Raw genomic sequence first — 21,229 nt, forward strand, 5'->3', positions numbered from 1 at the left:
CTACACCATGGGCGACATCAACAACTCCCATGGTGGTGGTGCTGCTGCTGCTGGTGCGACCTTCCCGGTCGCGATGTACGTGTTTTTACTCTCCTACCTTGCACTGCTACTTATTCCATGTTCAGATCTGATGCATGTGCTTAGTCTGATGTGTATGGTTAAGTATGCTTGTGCATCTGTAATCTTGCTTTCGGTAATTAAACTCACATGGAAATTGCCTAATAATCCAACAATCCAAAAACCTTATATGCATAGGCAATTTTCACCGTCCGGTTTTTCTGTCGCGCTCAAACCGAGCCCTTTTACGGGTTCTCATTTCAAGAGATGGCAGAGTAAAACCCTCTTGTGGCTCACTTCTATGGGTGTGCACCGAGTTGCGGAAGGTACTCCCAGAGGTCCGCTTACTCCTGACGAGGATAAAGCGTTCGGGGATGCCACCGTAATCTTTGTGGGTGCCGTCCTAAGTGTGCTTGGAGATAAGTTGGTTGATGCTTATCTGCACATACGAAATGGGAAGGAACTGTGGGATGCATTGGATGCTAAGTTTGGTGCTGCCGATGCCGGAGGTGAACTGTATGCTATGGAGCAGTTCAATGACTACAGAATGGTTGAGAACCGATCTGTAGTAGAACAAGCTCATGAGATACAGATCATGGCAAAGGAACTCGAGCTTCTCAAGTGTGTGCTACCGGACAAATTTGTCGCGGGATGCATTGTCGCTAAGCTTCCCCCTTCATGGAGGAACTTTGTCACTTCCCTGAAACATCAGAGGCATGAGTTTTCTGTTGAGAATATCATGGGCTCTCTGGATGTTGAGGAGAAGGCGAGGGCAAAAGACAAACACACTGGAGGAACCGAGGGACGTTCCGCTGCCAATATGGTACGGAAAAATGCCCACAAGTCCAAGGGAAAGAACAAGGGAGTCTCCCGGACTACCAACTTCAAGAAGAAAGGGAAAACGGAGAAGAAAGATCCTTGCTTGGGTGTGTGGCGAGGCCGGCCCTTTGGGCCAATCGTTGTCCACAACGCAAAGGAAAGAAATGTCGAGCTGGACGAACTCAAATTCTGTCGGCATGGTCATTGGCAACACGAGAGGAAGGAACTACAGGGTATGGTAATATGTTACCTACTGTTCTTTCGGTGTTTCAGCCCACGGAATGGTGGGTTGATACGGGTGCCAATGTTCATGTGTGTGCTGACATCTCCATGTTTACCTCTTATCAGGCCCGAGGTTCCTCAGTAATGATGGGGAATGGGTTACATGCTACTCGTTCGTGGTGTTGGCACGGTAGATCTGAAGTTTACTTCGGGAAAGATCGTGCAAGCCGAAGAACGTGCTTGCATGTCCCTTCTATCAAGAAGAATCTCGTTAGTGGCTCCCGTCTTATGAAAGATGGATTTAAGTTGGTGTTTGAGTCCAATAAAGTTGTACTTGTCTAAGTATGGAACTTTTGTTGGAAAGGGATATGAATGTGAGGGAATGTTGCGTTTCTCTCTAGAAGACTTCTGTGATAATGTTGTGAACCATGTAAGCACTAGTGTTAATGAAACTAATGTTTGGCATTCACGACTTTGTCATGTTAATTTCGGTTGTATGACGCGGCTTGCCGATATGAGTTTAATTCCGAAATTCACCTTTGTCAAAGGCTCTAAGTGTCATGCTTGTGTGCAAGCAAAGCAGACCTCGCAAGCCTCACAAGCTCGCGAAGGAAAGAAACTTGGCACCACTAGAGCTCATACATTCAGATCTATGTGAGATGAATGGTGAGTTGACAAGAGGTGGAAAGAAATATTTCATGACTTTGATTGATGATTCCACTAGGTACTCGTTATGTGTATCTACTGAAAAGTAAAGATGAGGCTCTTGATTTCTTTAAAATCTATAAGGCTGAAGTTGAGAATCAACTTGAAAGAAAGATAAAAAGGGTTCGGTCCGATCGTGGTGGAGAGTACTTTTCTAATGAGTTCAATTTATTCGTGCGGAACATGGTATAATCCATGAGAGGACGCCTCCCAATTCCCCACAATCCAATGGGATTGCGGAAAGGAAAAACCGTACTCTAACAGATTTGGTTAACGCCATGTTAGATGTTTCGAGGCTTATCCAAGGAATGGTGGGGGAGGCTATATTGACTTCGTGTCATGTCCTAAACCGTGTTCCAACCAAGAATAAAGAGATTACCCCTTATGAGGAATGGGAAAAGAAAAGACCAACACTCTCCTACCTACGAACACTGGGGTTGTTTGGCTAAAGTGAATTTGCCAATCACCAAAAAGCGAAAGCTTGGACCAAAAACCGTGGATTGTGTCTTTCTTGGCTATGCTGCCCATAGCATTGCTTATAGATTTCTTGTGGTGAAATGCAGAGTGGACGACATGAATGTTGGCACCATCTTTGAATCAAGAGATGCTACATTCTTTGAGGATATATTCCCTATGAGAGATATGCATGGCATGTCTAGTTGGGAATCTGATCCAATACATGAAACTCCTATGGAGTCTGATGAGGAATCTGATGATGAGAGTTCAGATTCGATGAAGATGACAATGAAGCTCCCACAAGGAGTAAGAGACAAAGGACTGCAAAGTCTTTTGGTAATGATTTCATTGTGTATCTTGTGGATGATACTCCCACTACCATTTCAGAAGCTCTCGCATCTCCTGATGCAGACTACTGGAAGGAAGCGGTTCAAAGCGAGATGGATTCCATCTTAGCTAATGGAACGTGGGAGTTATCAGAGCGTCCTTATGGGTGCAAACCTGTAGGATGTAAATGGGTATTTAAGAAGAAGCTTCGAGCTGATGGTACTATTGAGAAGTACAAGGCTCGGCTTGTAGCCAAAGGCTATACCCAAAAGGAAGGCGAAGATTTCTTCGATACTTACTCACCTGTGGCGAGATTGACCACCATTCGAGTACTACTGTCATTGGCTGCCTCACACGGTCTTCTCGTTCATCAAATGGACGTTAAGACGGCTTTCCTAAATGGAGAGTTGGACGAGGAAATTTACATGGAACAGACTTGATGGTTTTGTACTACAAGGTCAAGAAAGAAAGGTGTGTAAATTAAAGAAATCTTTGTATGGTCTCAAACAAGCACCCAAACAATGGCATGAGAAGTTCCAAAGAACTTTGACATCTGTGGGCTTTGTTGTTAATGAAGCCGACAAATGTGTGTACTACCGCCATGGTGGGGGTGAGGGAGTTGTCCTATGCTTGTATGTGGATGACATACTAATTTTGGGGACAAGTCTCAAAGTGATTGAGGAGGTAAAAACCTTCTTATCTCAGTGTTTCGAGATGAAAGATCTTGGAGAAGCTGATGTTATATTGAACATCAAGTTATTGAGAGATGGGAATAATGGGATTACTCTTGTGCAATCTCATTATGTTGAGAAGGTGTTGAGCAGATTTGGCTATGCTGATTGCAAATCTTCTCTCACACCTTATGATCCTAGTGTCTTGCTTCGAAAGAATGAAAAGGCAACTAAAGATCAATTGAGATACTCTCAAATCATTGGTTCACTCATGTACTTAGCTTGCGCTACGAGGCTCGATATCTCGTTTGCTGTATGCAAACTTAGCCGGTTTGTAGCCAACCCGGGAGATGATCATTGGCATGCTCTTGAGAGAGTAATGCGCTATCTAAAGGGAACCATGAGTTATGGAATTCATTATACCGGGTATCCAAGAGGACTTGAAGGGTATAGTGATTCCAATTGGATTTACGATGCTAAAATGAAAGCCACAAGTGGATATGTTTTCACTCTTGGTGGTGGCGCTGTTTCTGGAAGTCTTGCAAGCGAGACCATCTTAACGAGGTCAACTATGGAAGCGGAACTCACGGCATTAGATACGGCTCATCGTCGAAGCGGAATGGCTTCGTGAGCTCTTGATGGACTTGCCTATGGTTGAAAAACCAATACCGGCTATCCTCATGAACTGTGATAATCAAGCTGTGATTGTCAAAGTGAAAAGTTCTAAGGATAATATGAAAAGTTCCAAACATATCAAGAGGAGATTGAAGCTCGTCGAAAACCGAAGAACTCCGGAGTGATAGCATTGGATTATGTCCAAAGTGCTAAAAATCCGGCAGATCCTTTCACAAAAGGACTATCAAGAAATATGATAGACCTAGCATCGAGGGAGATGGGTTTGAGACCCACTTGAGTTGCCGAGGGGTAACCCAACCTATGTGATCGGAAATTCCGTGAAGTAGGACCCGGGAAAACAAACCGGAGCAACCGAGTTGAGAGAAAATTTAATACTCCCACTCCGCTGCGGATGCAATTCTCTCATAGCTACCTGTAAGGCAGGTTGACAATGCCTTAATGTGTTACGAGCGGCTCTTGATGAGCGAAGACGCCGTCCTACGAGGCGATCTTTTGAAGAACACACCTATATGAGTGACACTACTGGTCATAGTGTGGGAGATTTGGGTGAATCTCTAGTAAGCTCATGAAGGGCCGAGGAGTATGACTTATAAGCTCCACCCGAGGGAAGGCTAAGGTAGCCTAGTACCGTGCCGGCATTGAGCGAAACTTGCTGCACAAAGACCGACAATTCAAGGCATAGTCCATTGTTCGAGTTGTAGTCAAGCGTAGCACCTTGCCTAAGTGGAAGTTCAACTTAGCAGTCTCCACCGAAGTGCAGGTATATTAAACAGTAAATGGAACTAATGTGTCATCTGATGTGCATATGAGATCTGGTGGGGGATTGTTAAATGTAGATGGGCTGCGGCCCAGTAAGGCAGCTCATATAGTCTACAATTCCTGAAATCTCAAGGCCCATCACGTTGGCAGCTTGGGACAGCCTTGGGGGACAAAGTTTAGTCCCACATTGCTAGTTGGGAGAGAGTTGGAGTGGTATATAAGGGTTGCTGTTCTAGTCATTCCAAGTGAGTGAGAATAGAAGAAGCCCTCGCGCACTCCTCCTCCTCCGCCCGCCCGTCTCGGCTCGGCACGGCACGTCACGTCACGACACGTCACACACGCACATCGCGTTTCGTGACTCGAGTTCGAGTTCGAGACACACTCAAGGAAGCCTAAATTTTTACTTGGTGCACCAACTATGTTGGGTACGTGTCGATCTGCATGTGCATGCTCGCCGCGTGTCCCTGGCTTCCTACGCGTGTCAACGCGGGCGGGTCGGCTTCCTCCCAGGATATACAAGGAGACCGATCAGATCTGGAAACAGTGCTCTTAGATCTCTCTCTCTCTCGCGAAGTTCCTTTTGCTGTGCTACTCTCTAGTCTTCCCCATCCCGGCGATTGCGTGCACAGTCGTCCGGGAGAGCAGGCCTCCGAAACCCCGTCCGTTGAGATCCTGCACCGGGAGACGGGCGATAAGGTTTTTGGGGAGCGTCTCGGCGCGGCTCGCTCGCTGCTGTTCGTCTTCTTCATCGATGGTTCGGCTGCTTCATCGACGGATCCGACTACACCATGGGCGACATCAACAACTCCCATGGTGGTGGTGGTGCTCGTCTCTGGTGCGACCTTCCCGGTCGCGATGTACGTGTTTTTACTCTCCTACCTTGCACTGCTACTTATTCCATGTTTAGATCTGATGCATGTGCTTAGTCTGATGTGTATGGTTAAGTATGCTTGTGCATCTGTAATCTTGCTTTCGGTAATTAAACTCACATGGAAATTGCCTAATAATCAAACAACCCATCCTACCAGCCTTTAACCACAAGTGTACACTGAAATGCTTGCAATCAAGACCAACCAGATTACTGTTTACCACAAAAGTTTACTCGATTCAACACTCCAGGTCCAACACATTTTGACCTGGCCTTTACTGTAACCTGCACAACTAAACAAAACCAGGAGGTTAATTAATGGAATAGCATTGTGGTTGTTCTATTTTTTTCGAGAAAACCCAAGAGGTTTTGCGTTTCATTTCATTGAACAGATAGAAAACAACAGGGGTACAACCTCCAGAAGGAGGGACACACACACGCGACGCACACACATGACCGTCCTCTCCAAGCGACTACAACTTGGCAAGGAGGTGCCCTCTACAGACCGCAACAACATTGGGCCACAGCTAACCATGCCTCCAGCCGAGAGTAACGAGGCGGACGGACTCAGAGCAACAGGGCCGCAACACCGCCGTTGCCAGACACCTCCGGGAATGTTTCAGCTCCAGGACTGCCTAGTCCAACGTACCTCGCACCTATTGTGCCTGGAGAGTCGGCAGGTCTTCGGCAGAACTGGTGTAGAGTTGTAGGGGGGTCCAGAAGCGCATCATCGACCTATGGCTGCCACATCTAGTACTCCACTCGCAACCAAAGCAGCGCCTTCAAGAATGTAGCGGCGCTGAGATGCCGCCGTTTCCCGGTACGTCAGCTGGACCTGGAGTTTCCCCCGGTGCTCGAGGAGGAAGTCCGAGCAGAGTCATGCCAACGCCTTCAGGAAGGTAACTGCTCCCTCGGGCGTCGCCGTTGACAGCGTAGGCTGCCGCCGCGCGGGAATTTCGCCCTGACCCTAGAACAAGGACCTCCGAAGACCGTTTGATGCAAGGTAGAGCTGAGTCGGTGAAGAAGGCCGATGGAGAAGTAGAGCCAGCAGGGGGGCCTAGACTTGTCGTCGCAGGAGCGCGCTGGCCCGCAGCTTCCGCCGCCGGGATCCGCCGGGGCGTAGCAGAGCAGCCACCTGCTGCTCGCCTGCACGCCCGCCCTCCGTCCTCAACCAGCGACAGACGAGGAGAGGGCGGGAGGAGGGAGATGGGAGCGGGGGGGCAGCCAGCGCAAGCCCGCCGCTAGCGACATCGCACAAGACACGCCAAGGCAGCGGCCCACCCGGCCCAGGTCAGGCCCAGATTGGGCCCGAGTGCCGCCTCCGGCAGGCACGCCGCCACCGCCGCGCAGCCTCATCCGTCGCCTCGCCGCCAGACCATCATCCGCCGCTCCATCACCGTGCCGTCTCCCGACCCGCGCGGCCTGTGCGACGACGCCCCTCCGCGCGAAGGGATTTCATCGGGCTGCGCCACACAAACCACCGCCTTTGGCGGCCGGCGCCGCCGCCACCACCGGCGGTGGCCATGGAGGGAGGGAGGGTCGCAACGCGCTTTTCTAGGGTTTTGTGGTCGCCTCCGGAGTCGCCCGCGCAAGCAACCCGGGAGGCACGGCTCCCTGTGTTCCCATTGTGGTTGTTATGAAGGGAGAAAAAAAATTCCCACTCCGAAGTAGCAAGTATAATGAAATAAAACCAAGTATTGACTGCGACGGGGGAACATGAAAATATAGCTCTTGCCTTTAGCCTTCTCCATGCAAGAATTTACTACATGTATATTTTGTAGCAGAGATGGCACTGGGCAACAGTGAAGCAATTGTCATAAGTTTGATCTCAAATTCAAAGCTTCATCTAAAAAGTACCATACAGATGTGAATCTTATTGTCAGGACAGTCAACTTACAAGAATTTATATCTACAACAGTATATAATGCTTCAAGGGTTGTATTTGCTTAACATTTTCAGTGAGAAAATTACAGACACATAAATGAAGGGTGAAACCACACGTCAATTTACCACTAACTACAAATGTTTTTTCCTCAAAAGTTGAACATAGTACCGACTTACCTTGATAGTAAGATCATCAACCACCGTGTCCAGCAGTAGCATCGACCATCAGCTGATCGACCCTCCTACTATTCAGCTCCTGCCTTCCCCTGAGCATACCATTGCCCATAGTGGACTGCAAATCCAACCAAATAAACAGATAAATAAAAATCTTGTTCTAATATCGAAATCAGGTAGCCATCGGACTCAATGATGAGGGTGTGTGTGTCATCAATGGACAAAGATTGTCAGGGAATGTTATTTATATGCCATTCAGAAGTTATTCATCTATCAAATGCTTACACCACTCTTAAAATTCTATTTACAATAGGCCAGATAATATTTCGTATCAAGGTTTACTACGAACTAACCACGTATTTTGTATCAAGGTACATACATCAGTTTCACTCATGTAACAGTAGAATAGTATTCGGTACTACTTGTAGAAGCAATGTATATGACAAAAATCGAAGCTGCAATGTAACAATAAAGATCCACATATTGAAAAGTAACGGTGTTCGAAAATTCAGACAGATACCGTCCCTCCATGCCCAGATCCGACTTGTCCCAGCGCAACGTGCCCTCGACGACACTGGGTGTAGATCGGGTGGTACTTGAGTATTGTTTGGTGGGACATGGGGCCGAGGTCGATGGTGAGACGAGCTGACATGGCAGAGCGTGTAGGACGCCGACGACCTTCGAGTCCCGAGCGTGGAGGAGGACGACAACGATGAGTGAGATGTGCCCTCGACGGGCCGCGCCTGGAAGAAAATGGCGAGCTTAGCCAGCCGTGCGAGGATGATGATGGAGAGCTCGCATGGCCAAGCGAGGAGGACGTCGGCGACCTGCGGATCAAGCGCGTGGAGGAGGACGTCGGCGACCTGCGGATCATGCGCGTGGAGGAGGACAATATAGGGTGGGGGATCCCCTGGCGGCGCGAGGAGAACGCCGATGAGATTAGGTCCCGCGGGTGGAAATGTTTGGGGTTTAGGAGGCAGGTGCGTCTAGGCTTGCGAGGGATTGGCAACAAAACTGGAAACGTTCGGAGGGAATCGCGGATAGACAGGTTGATGAGATTTTGTTAACTGGGATTAGTTGGGCTTGGCCCACTTAGACGCATACGGGGTGATCGGAGAGGAGTGGATGAAGCGCGACGAAAGAACAACGTACCACGGTGCCAGGTTTGACGACGGAACGCGTTCCTTCTTTTTAGATAGGAGAGATTTGGCGGTTTGCAGCCAGCATTGCCGGAAGTAGGTGTCGGTGGGGCCTGCAAGGACTGGCCGATGGTCTGTGATGGCAGTTTTTCATTCGTAGAGATCATAGTGACAAGTAGTTGACTTTCGGTTGACTTTATGGTTTAGCTGGTTTAAGCTTAATGCATTTTTGTTTACTGAACTGAAAGTGGGTTTAGATTTGTGTAAGAAAATGAACTACTCCTGCTAACTTCAAGAGTACTTTCTCCACGCTTGAGAAGTTGAGAACATATTAGCTCACAAAAAATTATATGCGCCCACGTTAGACTTGTTCTAGTCATTATGTTGTTGTAAAGGTTAAGTATAGTTATCATCTTAATATTAACATATTCCTTTTATCGAAAAATTCTATTGTTCGCTTATCGTTAGGAGTGTAAAAACTAGGATAGTTTACGCATCGAATTCGATTTTGAACGTGTTTTACATAACCCATATTTGGTTTGAAAGAATCGATAAGGATATACGATTCCAAACTTGATGCCAGATACGATACAAATATGGTATGCCAAATAGCACCCGGATATCTACATCCAAAAATTATTTAGCATTATCCTATGGTTTTTATCTGAGTAATCCGATTTTCATCTAAAACATTAAAAAATAAAAAATAATGAAGCATATTTAGTAATTAATGATATGTCAAGTTCGCCCGTTAAATAATATCTCACTTAGGTAGTCACTCTATCGAGTATGGAGTCTAAATTTGTTAGGATGTTGGGCTACTGAACCATACATGGGTGTTATCCTAGCCCTTATGTGTGCCTTGTTCATGCATATGAATCTACTTTGTTCATGTCGTTATGTTATATTTATTCATTATATCGTGTTAATATTATTTATTTATGAGTGTTTTGTTAAACTTGTTTTATCAAAAAAAATTGGTTCTATGGTTTGTTAACATACTTATGCACGGACATATATGGCTAACTTTTTCTTCTTACCCAAGTCTGCTCCGTTTTTGTTCCGAATCCTTGGTATATCTGTATTCGAATCCGCAATCGTTTATCATCCAATCCGCGTCGAATCCGCCGAGAAATATGGTATAGGTGACAAAAGCCGACCCGGTCCGATTGCATCCCTAATTATGGTGTGGGTTAACCACTTGGAATTGGCCCGTCTCACGGATTAATAGTTTGTGGATGAAGAATACGATGAACGCAATGTAGAACGCGATGAATATGAATGAGAATTAAGGTACAAACTCAACACAACACACATTGGTTGCCCTCATTGACCTGATTCGCCAACGCAATAGGATCCGCAAGAAAATCACACCGAAGTAGAATTCCTTGTGAAACATTGCCAAACAATGGATATAATTTGAAAAGTAAAGAGATTGCAAATTGATACCCCCGTCCCAAAATGTAAGGCGTATAATGATTGGTCAAAAATCAAACCTTACTAACTTTGACAAAATATTTAGAAAAAAATATTGTATCTACAATATGTAATGGACGCATTAAGAAAATATACTTTATGGTCAATTTATTGATACTAATTTAGTATTGTAAATATTCAACTTTTTTGTGTAAAATTGGTCAAACTTAAAAAACATTCACTTTTAACTAATCCTTAGGCACCTTACATTTTGAGATCGAGGGATTAGTTGCTTAGCAAGAGATCAACAACGATAGAGTTTACTCAGAAAAGAGATCCGATACAAGGAGGGGCCTGGATACACCTCAATAGATTCATTCTAGTTATCTAAGGAGAGGGACCTTATCCCACTTGGGAGAAAGGCACATGCCTATTTCTAATCCTAAACTCAGCGTAGAGTTTACATATGAGGTGAGGGTCTTTTATATAGCCTAGCCATGAATATGTAAGAGGCAAGGGGACAGATGGGTCTTGGATCCGAGATTTGCATTTAAGTTGCGACTCGAGCAGCAGTACAACTAGTACCGCTCAACCAAAACTTGTCGAATTCAGGCAATATGCGGTAATACTGGTGCATTGTCGGGTCACTTCTGTGGCCCCATCTAAGAGAGGGAAGAGGTTGAGCAGTAGTGCAGTGTTAGGGGGAGCATTGTTTCCGCTCCTGGTGTCAAGCGGTAGTACCTGTTCCTCGAACGGTACTACTGTTTCTAGTGCTTGGAGGAGGCCTTCTGGGTATCGCTTGACGACCATGATCATTTGTATCGGTTCCTCGGACGGTAGTACTGGACCTAGGGACTTCAGCTCTTTTTCTTCTTGGGGTCTTTTCCTCGGTCTCAACACCTTGGTCCCATGGATGAACACGAAGTTTTTCCTTTGAGAAGCATTTTTTTTTTTTTTGAGAATTTCTTTGAGAACAAATCAAATCCATGTAGCATGTTCTACTTGCTAAGCCCACAACAAATCGTGGCCCACGGCTGTGTATCTTTCACACATAGCCCGAAATGAAGCCGAGAAACTAAGCCCGGAAAACTTAGCCCAGTCAAAGCGCCTCCCTCGCCGCCAGCAACCATGGCCGCCGCCGGCGAAGCCTCCACCACGGTCCTCCGCTTCTTCTCCTTCATCGGTGCCGGAGGTGCGTTCCTTTTCTCTCCATAGACAATTCCTGTGCTCGTATGCTTTCACCAACGGGCCTTAACTCCTCTATCTCCCCAGTGATCTGCACCAAGGCCATCAACATGTATCTCGATTACGAGCGCAAGCAGGAGGCGGCCGCCGAGGCAGAAGCAGCGGCCATCGCCGCCTCCGCCTCTCCCTCCACCACCGCGGTAGTAGCAGCCGACGCGTCTCCGGCGAGCACAGTTGCGGCCGCGAAGCCCTGACCTCCGAGCACGCCCTGTCTCTGATGGTTAGGGTTCTCGCGATGTTGCTACTCGCGAAAGGGGGAAATTAGTAGTATCTGTTATTTTGTTATATGTAACTTATTGTAACTGACATGAAGCAATAGGCATCCCTTCTTTCCCATGTGAAATTGTGAATGCTGCGAGCTTGAACTCACCTGCTCAACTGCTATCTGATGAAGAATAATACTACTATTACACTTTTATTTACCTGTTAATAGTTCTTTGAGGAAAGCTGTGCTATCTGATGAAGAATAATACTACTATTACACTTTTATTTACCTGTTAATAGTTCTTTGAGGAAGCTGTTAGTGCTGTTCTGTCTGATGTTTCGGCTTACTGGGCTCGTGGGATAACTTTGGGAGCATATTTGAGGCAACTGGGGTGAATTTAACAGTGATGTAAAAACTCTTCTGGATGACGATTGGATTGTGAAATGTTTGTGTTTATCATGTAGGAACCCTTCCAGAGGTCCTGGGAGGCCACTTTACTCTTGATTTTTGTATAAAAATGATCTGCTTCCTTATTACATATGTGCCATAACATTTCAGTGCGCATTTAGTTACTTCTTGCTTTCTAGGTTATTTGAGTCATCACGGCAGATGGAACTGTGTGTCGTGGATTTTGTTTTGCTTAGTTAAGAACAAGTTGTTTACTAGAACTGCTGCTTGAGCAGGTTATCTACTTGGAGTCTTGATACTCATAGACTTCTGAAATGCAATCACGTCTGATAAGTTTGATTTAATATCCTTTCCTGGTTTAGATCTGTTACAAATAAAACAAAATTAAGATGTATGAACAAGATATATATACATAACTATGCAGTTTGAGAATTAATGTGGAGGTCTGCTGTTAGTTATGTCAACTGGTTCGTCAATTAGAACGAAATGTTTTCAAAAGATCTCTACTTCTTTGACTCCTCTTGCTGTCACCTTCTATATTTCACATGATTTTGATTATCTGTAAGTTGGCTGTGTCTTGTTTCTGCTGAAAATGGTTTAATCTGAATTGTTTGACAAGAAGCGTTCATTCGTGGTGGTGTGGTGTGTGTGCAGCTATGGGGTCTGGCTGAAGGTGTTTTTTTGTACAAGCAACTTGATATGAAGGTATATATATATCAACAAATTACACTTTACATGGTCCCATGGTTTATCTTTATCTACTACTACATTCCAACATAACACATAGATGAATAATCTTTGAGCAATTTAGAATCTATTCCTTCACCAGCAAATTCCCGTTGTGTGTATGCATTTTACTTGCAACATCATGACAAGTAAGTTGTGCTCAAGCCGCAAGATATAATACAGGAAATATGACACGGTGAATTTCTTATGTGCCGTCTGCCACACTGATCTATCATATAAAACTACTTACATATCCTTTGTTTTATTATTTTTTGCTGTATCAGTTAGCATTTCATTTGTTTTACCCATTTATTTGTGGATTTTGGTACCCTATAATGTCTGTAGTTCCCTAACTCATGTCTTCTGCAGGCGATGGTATGCTTGTCCTGGAGCAACACTGGAGGGATGTCACTGTCAATTTCCGTGCTTCTATTGGTGAAAAGAGCAGGACATCCATGCTCAACAATTGCTACTAAAAAAGGGGAAACTGCAGAAAGATCAGCGAAGAACCCTGAAGCTTGATGCTCAAGTGAACAAAGTCTCGGCTCTTTGTGAAGGAGGGAAAAAAGAGAGGGGACAACGGATTGTAATTGCATCTCCAATGAGGTTGCACTTAAATGGCATTTCTTGTGATCGACTTAGAGGACGGAGTTAGAGGTGGTAGTGATGGATTTTTTTCCTCTGCCTGCGTGCTCCAGCAGATGTCCTTGAGTGAAGGTCTCAGGTCCTTTTTGCAGAACCTTTCGTACTCCAGTGTGTCCCCTGCCGACTTCTTCACCTCAACAACATAGCAGGATGGCGTCACTTCGAAGATCTCCGCATCGATCGCAAGCTGCCCCTTCCTCCCTTCTTTGGATCCCTGCAGCTTCACCAGTCCGTCATGCTTCTTCACCTTGAAGCTCTCTGTCTCTGCTATCTGCTCCAGCTTTGACACTATTGCTGATGCTGGTTTATGGGTCATGAACCGCGAGCTCGCCTTCTGCTCTTGATTCTGCTCAAATAAGCCTGAAAGATCAAATCCTTTGGAGAGGGAGATGATGTCAAACGCATTCAAGCTCACTGGCTTCAAAGGGCTATCTGGTTCTTCTGCCTCCTTGTGGTCAGTGCTGAAAGCAGCCTGGACATCATTGAGGCTGTTCGAGCTACGTGGCGTTCCCAGCATCACTGCTGGTTTGTACCCTTTCTTGAACCAGGGGTGCTCAATCAGCTTGTCCATGGTGATCCTTGTGTTTGGATTTGGATCGAGCAGCCTGGGTAGAAGCTTGCGGGCATCAGAAGTGAACCACTGTGGATACCTGACATCTCCTCTGCTGATCTTTCGGTACATCTCCATCAAATTTGAGTCTTGGAACGGGAGGTAGCCGGCGAGCAGAACAAAGAGTATGACACCACAAGACCATATGTCTGCCTTTTCTCCGTCATAGCCCTTCTTGTTGATTATCTCTGGTGCAACATATGCAGGTGTGCCGCATGTCGTGTGCAGCAGCCCGTCTTGCTTCTGACACTCCTTGAGGGCACTCAGCCCAAAGTCAGACACCTTGAGATTTCCATGCTCATCCACGAGAAGGTTCTCCGGCTTGAGGTCGCGGTGATAGACACCACGGCTGTGGCAGAAGTCCACAGCCCCTATCAACTGCTGAAAATACTTCCTTGCAGCATCTTCCTTGAGCCGGCCCCTGGCTACCCTGCCAAAGAGTTCGCCGCCCCGGACGTACTCCATGGCAAAGTATATCTTGCTCTTGCTGGCCATGACCTCATGCAGCTGGACGACGTTGGGGTGGCGAACAAGGCGCATAATGGAGATCTCCCGCTTGATCTGCTCAATCATGCCGACACGCAACACCTTCTCCTTGTCGATGACCTTGATGGCGACACTCTGGTTGGACGCAAGGTTGCGTGCATGGTACACCTTAGCGAAGGTGCCTTGCCCGAGCATGCGGCCGAGCTCGTACCGGTTCATGAGGATTGTGGCCTTCCTCTCCATCCTGCTCAATTATTTGGCGCAACAGCAGCAACTGGAGGGTAATGTTTCACAGGCGTCTACTCTGCGCCACTTCTTGCCTCTGTGTTCCTCCCTCCCTGGGAGGGAGAGGGAGGAGAGGTGAAGGGCGAGAGAGCGCGCTGTGTTTGGGTGGGAACCAAGAAGCGGCCGGTCTCTTTGGATCATCAAATGAGGAAGGAGAAGAAGAAGCGAGTGAACGGTGGTTAGAGCTTTCCTCTTGACATGAGGCCAGGACTCACCCTTCCGCCGGAGCTGGAACAGGCTGCCTAAAAATAAACCAGGTACTGCTGTTGGATGGCTGTGGTTTCTGCTGCTATTTGTAGGATCACTGGCTTGTTCTGAACTCAGCTTTGCCATCGCCTGACCCTTCTCCGTGCAATTATTACATGTGTCTTTCATGATGTGAATTGGGAACTGCTTTTGCATTATGTGAATAGTATTTGAGTGGCAACCACGATTGGCTTCTACAACAAGATATGAAATTGATGAGGTGTTGTTTAGAGAGCCACTTATCTCTGAGCTTGCATGTGGTCATCACGGTGGATGTTTCTAATCTGTACAACAAGCTGTTAGGTTTCTATAAGCAACAGTTTCCCGAGATCAGAGTGCGAGAGCATGTGATCAGCATATGTTTCTGGGGCAGTTTGGCCGTAGTTGCTCCAAATCTTGTGTTATCTTGATGCAACTGATACCAACCTGCCTTTTATTTGGGTGGTCTGCATTTTCGTGTGTGGAGTAAACCTTTTTTTGATCTGCAATTTTATCTATGTATTTGTAGGCTTCTAAACATGTACATTGCGCATACACGTGATCTGGGACTGCATAAATGAAACTGTGATGCCTGTTATCTGTTAAACAACGGTGACTGCTTGGTTATCTGGGCGATCTATTCTGTACTTTTACATTGATTTTTTGACTCACAGAATTCTCAGTTCAGCACAGCTGGAATTCGAATTACACATGCACATATGCATTCAATCATATATTTCTCTCGTTTTCTTATTGCAAAGGTTCACATCTTTTTTGACCTAGTTTGGGCTCTTGGTTAATTAGGCTGCCACAAACGTCACGAGCCATATTTGGCTGGTTGAAATTTGATACCGGAAGTGCAGCATTAACCATGTCGCATTCAGATGTACAGCATTAACCATGTCGCATTCAGATGTACAGCATTAATCAAGCAGTAACCTGCGTGGCCTGTTCTTTTCCATGGAAGTTTCAGCTGCATCTTTGTCAACACAATCAACATACGTTTCAGCCGTAGACGAAACACACTGTTCCTTGCCGAGCATGTGACTGGTACATGTCAGCACATGTGTAAGGTTAGCATGCTCAGTCCATGTGTTGATCGCACATAGTTCCTCCGTGGCATCAAGATGATTCTATCAGGTTTTTATTTACCACAAACGAATATTCAGTTGGTACAGTTGTAGGTCACGGTCCTGCCATGTGTCGGATGTGCAATGCACGGGATTTGCCACAAGTTAAGTTCACAAATACACCTGAAAATGAGAAATTGGTGAGCTTGTGGATAGGAGACATTGTAACATGATTGATTGGGTAGTAGCCTATGAATAATTGGTGTAACGGAGCAACGGCGACTGGCAAGAAAATAACATCTTTGAAATATATTAGTTGTCATGGAAAACCTGAGCCATGCATCGATCAGACGTAAATTAGCATCATAGCTACTGAATCAGCTGCCATATTCAGAAACTAAAGACCTAGATTAGCACAAGGCACTTGTTAATTTGTAAATGAGAATTTGGGGAGGTTGTGGATAGGAGACACTCTAACATGATTGACTGGGTGAGCAGCCTCTGAATAATTGGTGCACAATTTCACCCAGCAACAGTGACAGGCAAGAAAACAACATATTTGAAGTACGTCATTCTTATACTCGCTGCGTCAACTAAATGGGATCGGAGGGAGTAGTAGTTTTCATGGACAACCTAAACCATGGATTGGCCGGACCTAAATTAGCATCATTACTATTGAATCAGTTGCCATATTCAGAAACTGATAAACTCTGAAGACTCGCAGGTAGTAACACAAGGCACTCTGTGCAATTTTTACACCAATAATGTTTTTAAATAAATACTCGTTTGTACATGCCATGGTATTCCCCTCTTGAGTAAAGATCAATCTGTGCATTAGTTGCATCACAACTGTTGGTTACAACATTTTTTCTCATGGCTGATCACAACATTCAGCAAAAGTTTACAGCGGAACAGTTAGTAAGATCAAGAGGGATTTTTCACAACTCACACCACGTTGGTGCCCACCCAAGCAAATGGTGTATATACAGCAGCATCCTACTAGCTCGACTTTATGGACAGTAACTCGAGCTCAGCCCACCAGAGGGGTGAGAGCCGCGGCCCCGCCCCTCCGGCGTGATGGCAAGGACTTCCCTGAGCTTGCCCGTGACGTCTCTCATCTCTGGCCTCCGCGTCGGGTCAGGGTCGGTGCATTCCTGGATCACCTCGCAGACGGCCTCAAGCTCGTTGGCCTTGTGATCCTGGAGCGACTCGTCGACAAGCTCGGTGTACCTCTTGGCTTTGAGATGCTCTGCAGCCTGCACGGTAGGGGGAAAAAACTCACAATCGTACCAATGCAGTGTGTCAGAAATGAAGTTTACAGTTTGAGATTGCGCAGTTTGTCATGTATACCCAGGTGCAGATAGATTCATGATCGTCTTGTTCAGGAAGCTTTCCAGTTATGATCTCCATCAGAAGCGCGCCGAAGCAGAAGATGTTGCCCGTGAGATCGGGAGCAGATTCAGAGCGACTACTACTGCCATCCTGATTTGCAGCTTTCGCTCTGTCTGCGAGTTCTTTCCACATGCCAACATAAGCAATCTGCAAAACCAATGTTCATCTCAATCAATCGATGGTTTTGTAATGATGCGGCCATTTAGCTGGTTAATGAACCATGCCTTAACTGAACTCCCAGTCCCAGAAAACAAAACTGACTCCATCAAATAAATAGCTTACTTTGGCAGCATAGTCATCTGTCATAAAGATTGCGTCAGATCGCATATCGTTTACAGCCACAGGTGGTTCAAGTTCATGGTGCATGTACTGGAGGCAGTAGGCCATGCCCATGATGATCCTCATCCTCGCAGCCCAGTCCAGATGCTCATACACCTTGACTGCGAGGTTAGTAATTCAGTTTGCAAGCACATATATACATTATTATGGCTTATGCGCAAAGGAGGTAATTTGTAAGTAAAACTTATTACCATGAAGATGATCAGATAGAGTTCCATTTGGAGCATACTCGTACACCATCATCCTCATGAATGGTTGATTTTCTATGCAATATCCGAGTAGATTGACAAAGTTCTTGTGGTTGACTCTTGACAGTGTATCTATCTACACAAGGGAATGGGGTGATTAGGAAAAGTACCGGAATTGAAATGTTGTTCAAATTGGCTACTACAAGATGTTCCGAGTCATAAACCTTTTTTCTGAAGAGCGTTTCTGCACTCTTGGGCCAGTCTTTGATTGATGAAATGGAAGTGGAGACAACACAGATCTCAACGCCGCTAGATAATGTCCCCTTGAACACAGTACAGCTAGGGAAAGTGTTAAGGATGTTGCTGAAATCCTCGCAAGCTGCTTCAAGTTCTGGCCTGTTTAGCTTTGGAACACCTGAATGCAAGAATTAAGCTACACAATGTTAAACTGCATTACCTGGGGACTGGGGCTATGGCATATCAACAAATATACATATGAAGCACTAGATCCCGAATTGATAATGCAGGGATCTAGCGCATCTTAAATACTGAATCGCAGAAGAACCAGAGGTTGTTGAAGTATTTTCAAGCTATGCATGCGGGAAAAAATGATTTTGTTAGAGTTTGGTACCTTGCATGTATTTCTCCAGTTTCAGTCATGAGATGCATTAACTTCCTAAGCTATGGAACCAGATAGCATACTAAGAGTGTTTACCCATTGTTTACCTGTTACAAATGCCTTTTGAAGTGGCCCACTCAGTCCTGTTCTCCAGGGGGCCATCGATGCATGCCCTTGCTTCCGGCAAATCAAAATCGGCACAACAATGAGTAATATTGCAGCTGGGAAAATGAGCACATAAATCCACTTGCTGTACTTTGCACCAGATGACTCTTTGTCAGCTGATTGGGTTACTGGTGCAGATAGCTGCTTCACTGTTGCAGGATCAACATTCTGAACAGATTCTGGAAGCAACGGTCCGTTCGATTTTGGGAACGCAGAAAATGAACCACTCCCTAGAGATAGGACATCAACAGGTCTCGGGATTTCTTTTGAATTTGCCAGATCATTCCCTGAAAGAGCAGGCAGATTGCCAGCTTCACGGAGCAGCCTGCGGCTCATGGCACTTGCAAAGGACTGCAAATTCTGCATGATGTGTGGCGCACCAAGACCTGACAGACATACAAAATCTAAATGTTTAATGACGTGTAACACATGATACAGAGGGTTGAATTTACGTCCTGTAAATGCCAAATTACTTGGTAGATCGGTGCAATATTTCTCGCGGACGCCGTTGAAAGAAATCCAATTCATAGACACCAGCCTAAAACACAAAAATCAGTTAGGAGGTGAGACAACTTTCAGAAATGCAGCCTGGGAGTATCTGATGGCTAGGTTGAGCAACAACAAAAGTAACACTAGGTAGAGCCATATATAGTCCCTTACCAACAACCTAGTGTTCTTCTCAAGCAGCATGCTTGCTTGGCAGCTCTATCTTGTATGTCGAAAGAAGAGAAGCCATCTTGGAACTGGTTATTATGAAGCGATCTGAAATACAATAGTATTTCATTGTACGAAGCAAAGTAGAGATAGAGGATGATGCAATTAGCCTTACATCTGTTTGAGCAGTGGCATTGCACCCAGTTCTTTTGGAATTGCTCCATCCAAGTTGTTGGCACTCAAATCCAGTACTTCAAGTGCAGATAACCCTCCAAACTCTCTGGGAATTTGTCCATGGAAATTGTTCTTGGGAAGTAAACTAGACAGAAATAAACAAAAAGCAAATAAGCTAGATATATAGAAGTATGGACTAAGCGTTGGACCTGCAATGGAGCTGAAAAATTAACTCCTGATATTTGAGATTTTTATTCGACAAAGTCCTGATATATGAGATAAGCATCGGAAAGATACTCACAGCGATCTTAGACCTTGTAGGCTTCCGATCTGAGGTGCGAGAGTTCCAGCTAGTTCTCGACCTGTTAAGTTCCTGCATATTAGACGAGATAAGAACTCAAGGTACACGATGCATAACTAATGCAGTAGTACCTTAGGAAATCATATCAGCAAAAGATGAACATGATTTGCAAACAATCATCTTAATTTCAACAAAGAAAGAAACTAACACTAGTATAAATTTGGACCAAATATGGTTTGAACAATGTAGACAGCTATCAAATTTGGCACTTCAATAATCGTGGGGCGGCATTTCAATCAACATTTGGGAAAACAGTTTAGACGAAACGCTAACTTACAGAATCTCCACTTTGCCGTCAGAGCATTGGACGCCGGACCAGCTGCAGGGATTGTTGCCCATGGGATCCCAATCATCGAAGACTCCATGGGGATCTCCCTCCACCCTGGCCCTAAGCTCCAGCAAAGCCAATCCTAACACACGCACACGAAATCACGAACCATCCAGTCACAACCAAGAAACACGAAAGCTGCGAATGATCGTCTCAAGAATGCGAAATGCCCTCTGCCAGACGGCATCGTCAGTTACCTTCGCCGTTGAGCGGAGCGGCGCCGGGCCATGCCTGCACCTGGAGCAGCAGGAGGGAGACGAAGAGCAGGAGGAGCGCCCACCGCGCGCCGCCCATGGCTAAGGGAGCGCCTCCGGGCAGACAATGGCAGGCCGGCGGCCGCTGTACTCCCCCGACACGCGCGGTTCTCTCGAAGCGTTGAACGAGACCCCTAACCAGACTAGACCGATGGACGTACAGACGAACAGCACGGCCGGGCCGGAGACGCTAGCTCCGGTCGGGCCTTGCTTCAGGCCGGGCGTTTCTCGTCAGCCTCGTCATATATCATGCCTGTACGTGGAGCAGACGCCGGGAACAGGAGGCAGGACGCCGGGGAGAGGAAGGTCCGGGAAGAGGGGACAGGGCAGGAAACCGCCGCGCTGGTTCCGGCGAGCTATTCGCCGGAGCCCATTGGTCGATCAGCTGGCCGGGTTCGGCCTCCTGCTCCGCGAAAGCTGGGCGGTTGTCCCGGCGGAGCTGGAAAGATTCCTCTGCCGGCCGGGATGTGCGGTCGGCGGCGGCGCGAAAGGGAGGGGGGGAGATTTCGCGCGCGAAGGTGGTGGGTGGTGGTTAGCTTCGGAGGAGGAAGGGAAGGCCGGCGTCACCTTCGCCGCAGCGCGCGGCGAACCGCTGCTCCGGTGGCACGCTTCGTGTCCTTATTCAGGGTTATGGTGGGTCCCACGTGGTCTTTGCATCTCACTGGTTGGTGGACCCAGGAGACCATTGACAAGACTTTGAAACTTCAAGGGGATTTC

At 46.3% G+C, this 21,229-nt stretch overlaps 3 protein-coding genes across 3 annotated transcripts; 1 reads left to right on the top strand and 2 right to left on the bottom strand.

Moving 5' to 3' along the window:
* The first annotated feature begins 11,194 nt into the window (after nucleotides 1–11,194).
* LOC124668493 (signal recognition particle 14 kDa protein-like) lies at nucleotides 11,195–11,800 on the top strand. Its single transcript, XM_047205622.1, has 2 exons — nucleotides 11,195–11,325; nucleotides 11,406–11,800. The coding sequence occupies exons 1-2, from the start codon at nucleotides 11,262–11,264 to the stop codon at nucleotides 11,570–11,572; spliced, it is 231 nt and encodes a 76-aa protein (XP_047061578.1). The 5' UTR covers nucleotides 11,195–11,261; the 3' UTR covers nucleotides 11,573–11,800.
* Nucleotides 11,801–13,301: 1,501 nt separating this feature from the next.
* Nucleotides 13,302–14,923, bottom strand: LOC124665046 (CBL-interacting protein kinase 5-like). Its single transcript, XM_047202439.1, has one exon. It carries the CDS (start codon nucleotides 14,699–14,701, stop codon nucleotides 13,331–13,333), a length of 1,371 nt encoding a protein of 456 aa, XP_047058395.1. The 5' UTR covers nucleotides 14,702–14,923; the 3' UTR covers nucleotides 13,302–13,330.
* A 2,125-nt stretch (nucleotides 14,924–17,048) lies between these two features.
* On the bottom strand, nucleotides 17,049–20,552 carry LOC124659064 (protein MALE DISCOVERER 2-like). The gene is made up of 12 exons (XM_047197022.1): nucleotides 20,456–20,552; nucleotides 20,208–20,340; nucleotides 19,871–19,942; nucleotides 19,571–19,714; nucleotides 19,402–19,503; nucleotides 19,215–19,279; nucleotides 18,684–19,127; nucleotides 18,182–18,372; nucleotides 17,961–18,093; nucleotides 17,713–17,870; nucleotides 17,389–17,577; nucleotides 17,049–17,294 (listed from the first exon to the last, which is right to left on the bottom strand). Exons 1-12 carry the CDS (start codon nucleotides 20,550–20,552, stop codon nucleotides 17,049–17,051), a joined length of 1,974 nt encoding a protein of 657 aa, XP_047052978.1.
* Between the last annotated feature and the right edge of the window lie 677 nt (nucleotides 20,553–21,229).

Source organism: Lolium rigidum, chromosome 6 (genome assembly GCF_022539505.1).
Source record: "Lolium rigidum isolate FL_2022 chromosome 6, APGP_CSIRO_Lrig_0.1, whole genome shotgun sequence".
NCBI lineage: Eukaryota > Viridiplantae > Streptophyta > Magnoliopsida > Poales > Poaceae > Lolium > Lolium rigidum.